This window comes from Onychomys torridus, chromosome 2 (genome assembly GCF_903995425.1).
Source record: "Onychomys torridus chromosome 2, mOncTor1.1, whole genome shotgun sequence".
In the NCBI taxonomy this organism is placed as follows: domain Eukaryota; kingdom Metazoa; phylum Chordata; class Mammalia; order Rodentia; family Cricetidae; genus Onychomys; species Onychomys torridus.
Genome location: NC_050444.1, coordinates 140,660,129 through 140,674,682, shown reverse-complemented (window position 1 = coordinate 140,674,682; position 14,554 = coordinate 140,660,129). Strand labels below are relative to the sequence as shown.

Sequence of the window (14,554 nt, the reverse complement as noted above, 5' to 3'; positions counted from 1 at the left end):
ATATATTTAAAAAGCAGAACCCACAAAACTTGGCAAACAAATGGTTATACTGGATAAGGCAAGAGGAACCTTGGCCAACCAAAGGGTGGCACATCAGGAGACTGAAAAGAGAAGTGTGCTGGAGGCCTCCAGCGCCCACGCCAACTTCTGCAACCCCCTTCCAACCCTCTCAGCTCACTGTGATGAGAGCAAAGAAGGCATGAAATTCATGAGCAACACCAAACCTAGGGGGCATTCCTTTGCTGGAAAGATCTTGCTGTGAGCTGGGATGAGAAGTTAAATCTTACCTTTTTTTTTTTTGGTTGGTTTTTGGAGACAAGGTTTCTCTGTGTAACAGTCCTGGCTGTCGTGGAACTCACTTTTTGTTTGTTTGTTTGTTTTTTGGTTTTTAAAGACAGGGTTTCTCCATGTAGTTTTGGTGCCTGTCCTGGATCTTGCTCTGTAGACCAAGCTGGCCTTGAACTCACAGAGATCCGCCTGACTCTGCCTCCCGAGTGCTGGAATTAAAGGCATGTACCACCACACCCCAAATTTATTAATTTTCATTATGTTTAAATACTATTGCTTTGTTTCTACAATGAGATCAGTAACTTAAGAGCATAAAAAAAAAAAAAAAAACATGCTAAAGAAGGTAAAAAAGCCGGGGGGGGGGGGGGGGGGGGGGGGGGCGGCGCACGCCTATAATCCCAGCACTCGGGAGGCAGAGGCAGGTGGATGGATCTCTGTGAGTTTGAGGCCAGCCTGGTCTACAGAGCTAGTCCAGGACAAGCTCCAAAGCTACAGAGAAACTCTGTCTTGAAAAACAAAAAACAAAAAACAAAACAAAAAAAAAAGGTAAAAAAATTTCTTGCCAAAAGAACTGACTCTCTACAAGTTATTTTTGTTTCTAATCTGTCTTTAAGGGACAGTCACAGTGCTTCCCAGATGCAAATCTGTTTCATGTCTCTACAATGAGAACCTGGCATGGCAGCACACACTTTTTTTTTTTTTTTTTAATATACAGTATTCTGCCTGCATGTATGCCTGCAGGCCTGAAGAGGGCACCAGATCTAATTATAGATGGTTGTGAGCCACCATGTGGTTGCTGGGAATTGAACTCAGGACCTCTGGAAGAACAGTCAATGCTTGTAACCACTGAACCATCTCTCCAGCCCCCTCGTAACCACTGAGCCATCTCTCCAGCCCCCAGCACACACTTCTAATCTCAGCACTGGAGAGACAGAGGCAAGAGGACTAGAAGGTAAAGGTCATCCTTGGTGACATAGCAAATCTGAGGACAGCCTGGTGATAAGACTGTCTCAAAAAATAAATAAACTAAAACTAACCCTATAATGTCTCCTATTGCTCTTAAAATCAAAATTCATAACAAGGCTCTAATCTGCATAATTTTCTCAATTCAAGCTACCTATGGAGGGGCAGGCTCTCTGAAATGTTACTATCTGGGTTTGAATCCTATCTAATGTCTACTAACTGATCCATACACACTGCTAGGCTTTTTTGAGCTCTGGCATGGTCATGTGTAAAATAAGAATATTATCATAGATGTCAGAGTGATAAAAAGCACACTCTTATGCATACATTGATATTAATAATCATATTAATGCCACATACTATCATGATACATATCACACATTACACCATCTATTAGTGTAGATAATCATTACCGTTTATATATTTGTTTCTTTAACAAAAACAAGTATCATATTTACCATGACATTTTCTTTTCTCATACAAAACACTGAAAACCTTAAAAAAAAATCATGCAGCGCTAGAGAGAGGGCTCAGCTGTTAAAAGGCTAGGTTCACAACCAGAAATCTAAGAAAACCATGCAACAGATCACTTGTAAGGAAAGGAGTTTTCTCACAGTTCTGGGGGCTGTGAATTCCAAGATACAGGGATGTGTTTAGTCAAGTCTTCTAGTCACATTATAATGTCACAACAGGGGGGAAAGTGCCCAAGAATGAACAAGACTGCAAGCGAAGAGCAGCTCGATTGACTTGTACGACAAACTCACTCCTGGTAATGACAGAATCTGCACTTAGGATCATCACCCCCAGCAACGCTGCATCAGGAGTTAAGTTTCCAATGAATGAAATTTGAAGGGTACATTCAAGCATGTGTCAACATGCTAGGCAGTGGTGGCACACACCTGTAATCCCAGCACTCGGGAGGCAGAGCCAGGCGGATCTGTATGAGTTCGAGGCCAGCCTGGTCTACAGAGTGAGTTCCAGGACAAGCTCCAAAGCTACACAGAGAAACTCTATCTAGGAAAACAAAAACAAAAACAAAACAAACAAACAAACAAAACACATCTAGTCATTGTGGACCAGCAATGAGAACCGAGCACAGAACCTCACAGTGCTAGGAATGCACTTTACTACTTAACTATCTATCCCACAGCCTTCATAGCACTCATCAAATGGATGGAAAAAAAAATCAGTTATATCAACTTATAAACCAGAAGCTGTCTACCATTTTCTCCAGACAAAAACCAGTAATTTTCAATATTTTAAAAGTCAAGAGAGCCAGGGGATGGTGGCGATGCAGGCCTCACGCCTTTAATCTCAGCACTCTGGAGGCAGAGGCGAGCAGATCTCTTGGGAGTTCAAGGCCAGCCTGGTCTACCGATCGAGATCCAGGATAGCCAGGGCTACACAAAGAAACCCTGTCTCAAAAAAAAAAAAAGTCAAGAGAAAATACTTACCTGTGCATCATCAGGCTCCTCTTTAATTCTGTCCAGAAGCCCTTGTTGTACCACTTTGTCACATCCACCATCCAAAGGTTCTTTCATTCTAATTGTTTATTCAGAGTTCTCCCTTTGAAAACAAAGATTTCTTCTTATGATGGACAGCTAGACTCCTAAAACATAAGGGTTTTGTTCTCCTTCATACTAATGTGTTAATAGTTTCATGCTGGAGCATTTGAACCACAACTTTTCCGGGACTATGACTATTCCTTCTGCTCCTGGGTTAGCTACCTTCCAATGAGAAAAGTCTCACTTCCCTAGTGTCTTAGACAAGCACTATGGTCTTTAAACTAGGTTGAAGGTTGTTGAGATGTAGACTGGCCCAATGAGCCAAGGGATTAGGAAGCTACTAAGCTCTTGGAGAGTTAGACTCCAACAATTCCTGATTGCATGGGCATTGACTTGAGACCCAAGTCAGTTTTAATTTCTCAAAGTGAGGCAATTGCCTCACCTTCCCCTCTAAATTGGCCTGCGCTGGAATCAACAGCCCTTTTCTTGGCTTAAAGCCAGTTCAGAGCCTAAGATGTCATCACAAGTGCACACTAAGTTCCGGTTTGCAAGTGGACCAATTGGACGTTCTGGAGCCTCCACGGAGGTCAGGCCTGTCTTCCCATAAACCAGTGGCTCTCAACCTTCCTAATGTTGTGACGTTTTAATACAGTTCCTCATGCTGTGGTGACCCCAACCACAAAATTATTTCGTTGCTACTTCATAACTGTAGTTTTGCTACTGTTATGAATCGTAATGTAAATATCTGAGAACCGCTGCTATAAACAACCTTCCGGTTGTTCTCCAGATTCCCAAACGTACAAATGAAAACTTAAAAGTAAAAAAGAAACCTTCGTTAAAGGCCTTTCCTCAGTCCAAGCCAGGCATAGAAACAACGGATTTTTAAAAACCTGTCGCGAAGCCGGGGTGGGTAACTTACCACCACTTGCCACTGTTGTAACAATATACAGGTGTGTATGCCTCCTCCGATTGTCGCTAGCTCTCTGACGTTCCCGTTCGCAACCAGAATGTCCCAGCCTGTCCCCAACAGCCAGCCGAGAGCGCAGTGTCAACCGCAACGTGCGAGCCAGCAGCGCCAGTCAGCCCCTGGGTGCCCGGACACCCCCGCTGCGCACAACGCCGCCGCGTCACTCTGCCCACGCCTGAAGGTGCCCGGCCAGTCGCATGAGATTACCCAGCTCCACTTGCGCCTCGGGTCACGTGTGGTCACGCCCCATTTGGACACGTGATGCAGTGTCCCGCCCACAAACCCAGAAGTCCGGGCGGCCTCCTATACCCCGCCGCACACCCACCTCCAGTCACCCAGCTGCTTCCGAAGGGGCATGAGACTGAGACTGAGGATGCACAAGAGCGTTCAAGGTCCTCAGTGGGGTCAACAAATTCCTTTCCTGGAATCGCCCGAGGCTTCGCAACGCAACGCCTTGCGGACTGCGCCTGCGCACTCCTGCTTCTGTCCTAGCCCTAAGGTAATTGGCCGTTCCGAACCGTGATTCCCGCCCTCTTTTCCCATCATGCCCTCGGCCTGGCGCCTAGTGGCCAGCCCAGCGTTCTCACTTCATTTATGGCTGACTTCTTAAAGAGACGGAGAGTGGGCCATGAAAAAGTGGAAGGAGGAATTTGAAAAAGGAGATCAGGAGTGTTAGATGGCGCTGTATAGTCCCTGTTCTAGTCTCTCTTTTTTTGTTGTTCTTTTTTTTAATTTTTTGAGACAATGTTCTGTGTAGCACTGCCTGCCCTAGAACTTTCTGTAGCCCAGGCTGGCCTTGAACTCACAGAGATCCTCCTGCCTCTGTCTCCAGAGTGCTGGGATTAAAGGTGTGCGCCATCACCGTTGGCCACTCTGTTCTGTTCTATAATGGCCTTCTCCTTAAAAAGATAGATACTAGAGAACATAATACTTGGGCATTTATTAATCAAAGTTACTGCTATACAATTATGTATTATTCCACATCATAGTGATGGAAGCTCTAATATGGTATAAATTTTTTCTGGAAAAATAAAACTTTGGGGTTTTTTATCCAATATTGTTTTTGAGATATATTTATGACTTGTGAAGCTGTTCTTTATTGTGACTGCTGCATAGTATTTTTTCTATATTTATACTCTTATGACTATCCATGATTCAGTCAATATGGCTGATAGATTTTTAGTATTGAGATAGCATCTAGCTTTGTAATACAGATTTGCCTCTACTTGTTATTCATTGTGTTTCCATCCTTCAACATATAAGTTGAAATAAGAACATTCAGAATGTCTCCTTAGTTTTGGAAATTGGATGATTGCTGATAGAACTAGTTAAGATAAAATCAGGGCCTAGAGAAATAACTGCGTGGATAAATCTCTTGCTGAAGGAGCATGAAGACCTGAGTTCAAAGCTCCAGAATTCATATAAAGCTAGATACATTTGTAATCCCAGCATGCCTACAACAAGACAAGAGACAGAGAATGAAGGCCAGATAACTTGCAATGTACATACATTTGTGTGCCATATGCATGCACACACACACACACACACACAAATTATTTTTATTGTATTTATTTATTTTGGTTTTTCAAGACAGGGTATCTCTGTGTTGTTTTGGTGCCTGTCCTGGATCTCACTCTGTAGACCAGGCTGGCCTGGAACTCACAGAGATCTGCCTGGCTCTGCCTCCCGAGTCCTGGAATTAAAGGTGTGTGCCACCACTGTCCTGTAGCTGGAAGCTGGAAGTTTTCCGGTGTTCCCTCCCCCCCCCCACCCACCCCTTTCCTGCAGCTGCTCGGACCCAAATAAACATACAGAGGCTTATATCAATTACAAATTGCATAGCTGTGGCCTATGGCTCAAGCTTCTTGCTAGCTAGCTCTTATAACTAAATTCAGCCCATTTCTATTAATCTATATGTTGTCACGTGTTCCTTGGCTTTACCTGTGTGCCATTACATGCTGCTCCCTGGACAGCGGGATGGCATCTCCTTCCTCTTTCTCCTCCCACTGTCTCTCTTGGATTTTCCCACCTGGCTCCATCCTGCCCTGCCATAGGCCAGCACAGCTTTATTTATCAACCAATCAGAGCAACACATATTCACAACATACAGAAAGACATCCCACAGCACTGCCTGGATGTTTTTAATTTTCTTTTTTCTTTTTTTTGTTTTTGTTTTTAATTTTTTTAAGCTACATATTTCTAATATACAGTGTTCAAAATTAACATTATTATTTTTAAGTAATTTTTTTATTTATGTGCATTAGTGTTTTGCTTGAAATATGTCTGTGTGAAGTCTAATCTTGGAGTCAGAAACAGTTGATGGCTGCCATGTGGGTGCTGGGAATTGAACTGGGGTCCTCTGGATGAGCAGTCAGTCCTGTTTACCACTAAGCCATCTCTTTAGCCCCAAACATTGCTATTCAACAATGGAAGAATAGGGGCTTAGCAAGGAGAGCTCAGACCAAAGCAAGTCCAAAACCTAGCAAGGCAAACACTAACTCCTGAAGCTCCAGGTCTGAATCTGAGGATCTTGATGGACTCATCTGGACTCCAGGAACTTAGATAGCCCTGCTCCTCCAGCTCTGCTGCAAGCAAAACACAACTCTTTGCCAAAAGCTCCACTCAGTGCATGCAGCTTTCCTTTATTTTTCTCTTTCTTTTTTTCCTTTCTTTCTTCCTTCCTTCCTTCCTTCCTTCCTTCCTTCCTTCCTTCCTTTCTTTCTTAACTTTATGTTGGGGGCACAAAGGTCTTTGCACTCACAGATCACTAGGGAAACCAAGCATGTTAAACATGCAGGGGCCTCTCCTCATTGGAGGAGATAAAATGCCTGTTTTCCCATCCAGGAAACTGGGAGTGGATATTTTTACTGACCTGGAGACCTTTTTACTATCTATGGAGGCAGACCCCACTCAAAATGTTTATCCCAGACTCTGCCTCCTAGATCTTTATCTTTAGCTCCCAGTTAATGGAACCCATTCTTAGAGGGGAATGTTATATGTACTTTACAGCCTGCTGAACTCTGCTATCTCTGTCAGAGACCACACCAGATTCTGGGCATTTTAGCTGTAGAACTCACCCTCATGGTCACATGGACTTTGCAAAGGAATTTCTGTGTAGTCGTACCTTAACCTGGATTGGAATGATTGTTGCCTGGAAACCTATTCCAAAATTGTACTGTGTTTTAAATATGCTGTCAGTGAACCGCCTGGCATCAGACCACCTGAAGTTTGATTCAGGTTGATGAGTAAATCTGCATGGAGTTTTCATTCTCACCTCTTCAAAGTTTGTTTTCCTGCCTGCTGTGACATCTGTGGGGAACCCCCTCAACTTCATTTATTGGAGGAATATGTGCATGTCCCAGAATACAAGTGAAAGGCAAAAGCCAACTTGCATGCATTGGTTCTCTCCACTCACCATGTAGGTTGTGGGGGAACAACTCAAGTTGCCAGGCTTAGCTCCAAGTTCCTTTATCTGCTGAGCCTTCCTACTGGCCCACACAGTTTTCTTTGGTGAATATCCCATGGTTCTGGCATCTCCAACATCCTGAGATATCCAGGTCTCCACTGCTACACAGGCTTCATTTTCATAGTTTCATGGAGTGGCTTCTCGAGGAATTCCAACTCTGCCACATATTGCCTGGCCACAGTGGCTCTTTGGGGGTATACTACAAGAGTCTATGATACCTTCAACCTCATCTTTCATTCTGTCAAAACCACTACCACTAGATGATGCTGCCAAACAGGGCCTGTGAGTAGTGGACTGCCATTGTAACGGTCTCTGTGTGACAACCCTGGAAAACACATCCCCAAGCTGTTGATTTGGAGCAGCGGGAACCCTTTCAGTAGTGATACAAGTTCAGGCTCTCTCCTTTCAAATAAAATTGCATTTTCACAAAAAGAAAGTGTTGCTGGCCAGGTGTTGACCTGGGGTGGAGCACTTTTCCGATCGGCGCAGTGCAGAGCAGTGGGTTTCTCTTTAACAGCTCCAGCCTCTTTCAGCACCCAGATGTGCTGCAACTCCAAACTTGCTTGAACTCTTTATTTTGGAATGTGCACGTTTTGGTATCTCTCCACCCCGATTTCTGGTACCAATGTTATGTATCAGTTACTTGTTTTGTTGCCTGTGACAAGTGCACTAAGAAGTCACTGACAGAAGGAAAGTTTTGATTTGGCACCCGGTTCTGGGGTGCACTCTATTGTCGTGGAAGAGTCATGACAACAAGAGCTTGAGACAGTTGGCCACGTTACAAATATAGTCAGGGAACACAGGGGGATGAGTGCTAGTGTTCAACTAACTTGCTCCCTTTTGGCCCATAGTTAGGGTGAATCTTTGTCCCTCAGCTAACCGAATCAAAAAATTCCCTCACAGACATACCCAGATACTTGTCTCCAATTGATTCCAAATCCCATCAACTTAATAAGATTAACCAACACACTGACATACACATACACACAAACGTGTGCATGCAGAGGAAGAAAAGGAAGGAAGGGAAGAACATTTTTTTTATGTTGTAGCCTCTCTGCAATAGACCCCACAGGCTTTTGGGCTCCACAAGCCACAGGAGTTAGCCACTTTCTCACATTCCCCTGTGAAGACGGCTGACTCTTTGGCTTCTTCCTTCTCCTTGTGGGTTGTGGCTCTCCCTGGACCCCCTCCTCAGGCTCCTGCCAAACTTGGTAGCTGCCTTGAAAACCCACTTGGGCTTCTAGTGTTCTATGCAGAAGCAGTCAGCCTCACAGCATCATAATCATTGTCAGCAGATTTGGTGAGAAAATTGGGAATTTTTAAAAAGAGGAATTACTTAAAAGAGAGATTTTTCCCAAATTAAAAAATGGGAAACATTTTTACAATGGAGGGAGTTAGTTGTTTGTTTGATAATATGCTAGATGGTTTGAAAATGGAGCAATTAAATGAGATGATAATTAATTTAGATGGGATTTACATAATGTCAATTATAATTTTTTTGAACATTTTTATTTTATCATTAAAAAGTTAGTAAAAAATGGGAAACATTTTTACAATGGAGGGAGTTAGTTGTTTGTTTGATAATATGCTAGATGGTTTGAAAATGGAGCAATTAAATGAGATGATAATTAATTTAGATGGGATTTACATAATGTCAATTATAATTTTTTTGAACATTTTTATTTTATCATTAAAAAGTTAGTCAGTCTGAGTGCCAAGATAAAAGTTTTAGAAAAAATTGTTGAAATAGATCATAGAGATATTCAGACCTAGATAGAGGAATTTAAAAGAGAACCAATCTCAGCATTGCATTATATTACAAAGAAACAGCCTACGGCCTTCCAACAACCAACCTTAATTTTTTTAGTAACCTTAGAGGAACTGTCAAATGATAGATATCCCCCAGACTGTGTAAGAGCTGAATGGACTCTTATGCAAATGTTAGATTTGAGGAGATTCAAGGAAGCAATAGTCTCATATGGCATGCATTCAACTTTTGCGAAGCAGATGTTAAACTCATGGTCAACCTGTAATAGAATTATCCCTCAAGAATGGGGAGATTTGGTTACAGCAGTCTTGGAGCCTGGTCCTCAGTTACAGTGGAGGATCTGGTGGAAAGATGAAGCTAAGGCTTTTGAACAATGAAATAGGGCTAGAGGTATAGAAATTTCCCAAGACCAACGTCTTGGAGAGGGAAATTATGAGAATGTAGAAAGGTAATCTCTATATGATGACCACACCCTGGCTGTATGCTATGCAGCAGCCTTGACTGCTTGGGACATAATTGAAGAAGTAGGAAAGAAAATTGAGTCATTTAGTAAAGTCATGCATGGCCCCAAAGAAACCTTCACTGATTTTTAACAAAGATTGACTTCAGCAGTAAATAGAATGATACCAAAATCAGAAACTAGAAGTTACATGAGTATACCTGTACAAATTAAGACCAACAGTGCTCCAGCATTTTGTCTCTGGTAAAATGAAACAGTTTTTGCTTATTACAATATAAAGCATATTATAAGTATACAACACAATCTTGCAGAACAAGCAGTCAACACAATCTTACAGAATAAGCAGTCATAGAAAGATAAAATCAAACTCTAAAGGATATGCTAAATAAACAGAAAGGGTAATAAGACTCCCAGAAATAGATTGTGTAATGCTTTATTAACTTTGGATTTCCTAAATGCTGATGAGAAAGGAACGACAGCTATGGAGAGACACTGGATAATAGAGAAAACTACAGAATTAAATCAGCCTGTATACATGAAAGATGTGCTGACCTCAGAATGGAAACCAGGGTATGCATTATGTTAGAGAAGAGGTTTTGCTTTTGTTTCCTCAGGAGAAAAAAAGCTATGGATACTATAAAAATTGATAAAGGTTCAATTTTAACAAGAGAGACCTCTTAATTAGAAGAGATGATAGTTTATCAACCAGAATGACCATTGAATTTAAAATAACTTATACAACTAATGAATGCATCTCGTTTGATCAGATATAACTTGTCAAAATGGAACTTCCCCCGAATTGGGAGTTTGGGGAAGGTTTTGGTTTTGTTTTTCAGGAGAACAAAGACATCCAGCTAAGGAATCTGAAGACCACTGGACAAATGAGACTTCTGAAGAAAAAGAGCAAACATCCAATTTACCAAAAAAAAAAAAAAAAAAAAAAAGTAAATTGGCCCATTGGTATATCACATTTCTAACAGGATAAAATTTTATAAATCTTCTTAAATGTTTGTTTCTGCTGTTCTCTGCAGACAAATAAAGCAAATGGTCTTTTTGTAGTCCTAGTCCAATTAAAAATTAAAGCTGGATTTGGAGTTGGAGTGTGGCTCTCTCCTTCTCTAAACCCAAGCATGCTTGTTAAAGCAAAACCCAAAATCTCTGTCTCATATAAGAAGAGCCACCTGATATAGGACAGAAGAAAAAAACAAAATTAAGGGACTGTTCTATTGCCACTAATTTCATGACCCTTTGGTTTTATTTTGACTCTTTAAAGTTTTTCTTAAAGTATAAATATTATCCCAAAACTTATAATTAATATATATATACATATATTTTAAATATTTTGTCATGATATTAATGGTCATATAGAGTACTAACTAATTCTAGAAAAAGGCTTCATCTAGCTTCCTGTACATGATTTCATATTTGAGTCTCTATCAGGTAATGGAGAATTAAGTTGTTGTTCTATGGTTGTATATAACAAATATTGATCCTTTAACCTCTTTGAGATCTGAAGCATATGACATTTGAAATGTTTATTTTTTCTGCAATGAATCATGACCATGCCTAACAGCAACCTTTGAAATTTTTGCTCCAAAAGGGTGATGGGGCCTCACAATGACGATTCCACATGGACTATGATAATGCTACTAAGCTGACAAACACCACCCAAAGATCGGCTTTGGACTACAGACTGCTAGGACAATTTTGAAGTGGCAAGCTGAGATGATCCAGACTCACAGACTGTTCTAGCCAGAACTGGAGACAAACCCTGCACTTTCCCATTACACAGAGACTGGACAGCAAATAATGCAGCTACCTCTCCTGGGACTTGATGATTAATCCAATTTTTCAGGATCCCTAAAAATGCTGTTGCCCCCAGACATAAGGAAGTAAAGCTGAACAAAGGAGATTAGATTCAGGGTTCTTGTTTTGAAAAAGAAAAAAGAAAAAAGGAAAAAGGGGGATATAGATATGATAGGATAAAAGGGTAGATTATTGAATCTACTCTCAAAAAAAGATATAGAAATGATAGGATAAAGGGTAGATTATTGAATCTACTCTGAAAAAAAATGGAAGAGATAGATATGATAAAATAAAAAGGTAGATTATTGAAATCTATTTTTAAAAAGCAACTACTAGTTTTTACTATTTTTACATCGGATTGGATTTTTGTATATTGTATGCAAATTTTATACATTGATACAAATTTGAGATTATTTTTGTTAGAACATATTGTACATACATTTTTTAATCTTGTTCAGGGTATTGTACCAATGTAACTCATTTAACAATGTAATACAAATTTCTAGTCCTTGAAAGTTATCATTACCAACTAATTAGGATATAAAGAAATGCAAGTTAGTAGTCATTAAAATCAAACTTGTAGTCATATAAGGTATGTTTTCAAGGTCAAACAGATATATTTTAAATAGACAGGTTGTTTTCAAACACTTCAGAAATCTATAGAATATGGCATTTAAGATGTTTTAACGACATAGGTTCATATATATAAAACAATTAGACATGTCTGCTCCTGGCAGCACCAATCTGCTTCAGAAAAGATAATGGGCATGAAAGAAACTCCATATCGAGTTTACTTTCTTTGTGGCAAAAGTTAGCCACTGGGCAAGAAAATGCCTTTGCCTCCAATGCTGACAGTATGCTGTCCAAATGGGACAAGCAGGACACAAAAGAAAGGATTGTCGAACGTTGCCAAGACAAGGTAGGACAGCCCTTCAGAATATCCTGCTTAACAGAAATGTCTGTCAGATATTCCAGGTCTGTAAACCAAAGATGGATGCCCCAACATTGCAAGGAACCTTGGGTGACTGTTCAGGCAGCCACCTGTTTCTGTCATTTCTCACATATTTTTGGAAGTCACTTGCTTGCACTTCTTGCTTACTCAGGTAATATCATTTCCTTCTTGGGGCTCTGATGGAGTTGAGGACTAGATAGTTATATAGTTATAGTTTTCCTTGTTTACCAGACTCAGAAAAGAAACTCACTGAAGAGGTGTAAAGTGTACAAGGTATAGAGACATCAAAAGATGTTTTAGATGGTAATGCCAGTTAAGATAGAAAGTGAATTAGGTACAAAACTTTGGACTCACCAAGACAGGATATTATTGGAGTATTTTCTCTGAATTTTTCAAATGCTAATAGACATTGTTCATGTATTTATTGCCCGTATATATTATATATAGTTATTGTACTTATATATAGTTTTTCTTATATTAGTTATAACCTTTTTTATTTTAGACAAAAAAGGGGAAATGTGATGATATTCTGTTTGTGTTCTAACAAATTAAGCTTTCCTGAAGATCAGAGTGCAGAACTAAGCCACTAGTTAGCCATAAAGGCCAGGCAGTTGTGGCACACACCTTTAATCCCTGAACTCAGGGAGCAGAAGCATGTGGATCTCTGAGTTCAAGGCCACACTGGCTACACAAGATTGATCCAGTCTAAAAGAGAAACAGAGCCTGACAGTGATGGTACACACCTTTGATCCCAGCACTTGGGATCTTGTGCCTTTAATCTTGGCACTAAGGAGGTGGAGACAGGAAGTGATATGGTTGGGTAGAGAGAAATGTAAGGCGGGAGGAGATAAGAGCTCTGGGCCCTTTTGGCTAAAGATTGCATAGAGGTAAGAACTAGTGGCTGGCTGCTCTGCTTCTCTGATCTTTCAGCATTCACCCTGATATCTGACTCTGGGTTTTTATTAATAAGACCAATTAGGATTCATGTTACACAAGGGGGCATGGGAGTCAGGATGATTCTGATTTGAGAAGGGTCAACCAAAACAAAGATGTATGAAAACACCAGAGGAAGTTTACTCATACATGAGACTATAAATTAGAATCAAATATTATACATAATATACATATTTCCTATTTAAAATTTATTTCATTGCCTTTTTATTATTTGATAATTTTATACATGTATATGTGCTTTGATCAATCCATCCCCCCATTTGCTCTATTTTTTTTTTTCCAAAACCACTGGGTGCACTTTGCTGTGGAATAATCCTCTTATACACTGTAAAGATATGTCACTCAAATTGGTTTAATAAAACACTGATTGGCCAGTAACCAGGTCAGAAGTATAGGCGGGGCAGTCAAACTAAGGATGATTGGAAGGAGAAGAGCTAAGTGAGGAGTCACTAGCCACACACAGAGGGAGCAGGAGATGAATGTGCCATGCTAATAAAGCATAAATAGAAATATAGGTTAAATGTAAGAGTTAATTAATAACAAGCCTGAGCTATTGGCCTAGCATTTATAATTCATATTCAGCTTCTGAGTTGATGATTTGGGACTGGGTGGTCAAGACAGAAAATGTCTGTTTACAGCACTTAGTGCTATCTGCATTTGTATGGGTTTAAGACCATCTTCTAAAACATTGGTGGCCTCTCATGTCCCACATCCTTTTAGAAAATGGGCCATTTTTTAAAAGAACATCAAAGCATTATTATTTAGGTTATATACTATGTACTAAACATGTGTTTTTAAAATATGGTCCAGTTCACTTTTCTATATGATTGAGGTTTTTGTTTTGTTTTGTTTTTTAGACAGGGTTTCTTTGTGTGGCACTGGCTGTCCTGGAACTTGCTCTGTAGTCCAGGCTGGCCTCGAACTCAGAGATCCACTTCCTTCTGCTTTCTGAATGCTGGGATTAAAGGTGTGCACCACCATGCCTGGCTGATTGTGTTTTTCTAAAATAAAACATTGATTTTTTTAATTTAAAAAATGTTTAAATCTCTAAACTGATTTTGGTGGTGCATGTCTATAATTCTAGGACTCAGAAGAATAAAACAATAGGAACAAGTGTTCAAGGCTATTCTTGGCTATAATAAAAAAAAAAACTCTGTGAGCCTCCAGTTTTCTACCTACAGAAAGAAGCTGGCAAAAGCTAGTAGAGGAGCTGGAGAGATGGCTCAGCGGTTAAGAGCTTTTATTCTTGCAGAGGACCTGAGATCACTTTCTAGCACCAACATGACACCTTTCAACATCTGTAAATGGAGTTGCAGGGGATGTGATGCCTTCTTCTGACCTCCAAGGGCATCAGACACACATATGTTATGCAGAAATACTTGCAGACAGAACACTCATAAACTTAAAATAAAGGGGAGATGACTC

At 40.3% G+C, this 14,554-nt stretch overlaps 2 protein-coding genes across 3 annotated transcripts in view; one reads left to right on the top strand and one right to left on the bottom strand.

The window, feature by feature from the left end:
• Nucleotides 1-4,211, bottom strand: part of Zmym6 (zinc finger MYM-type containing 6) — a 47,946-nt gene extending 43,735 nt beyond the window's left edge. For both annotated transcript variants that reach the window (XM_036177673.1, XM_036177674.1), the window contains exons 1-2: nucleotides 3,676-4,211; nucleotides 2,706-2,817 (exon numbers count right to left, since the gene is read on the bottom strand). In XM_036177673.1, coding sequence (XP_036033566.1) covers nucleotides 2,706-2,792 — 87 coding nt within the window. In that variant the 5' untranslated portion in view covers nucleotides 2,793-2,817; nucleotides 3,676-4,211. The remainder of the gene's footprint in view (nucleotides 1-2,705; nucleotides 2,818-3,675) is intronic.
• Zmym1 (zinc finger MYM-type containing 1) overlaps nucleotides 3,994-14,554 on the top strand; it is a 48,310-nt gene continuing 37,749 nt past the window's right edge. Inside the window, exon 1 of the mRNA XM_036177676.1 lies at nucleotides 3,994-4,222. The gene's annotated coding sequence lies outside the window, so the exon portion shown is untranslated. The remainder of the gene's footprint in view (nucleotides 4,223-14,554) is intronic.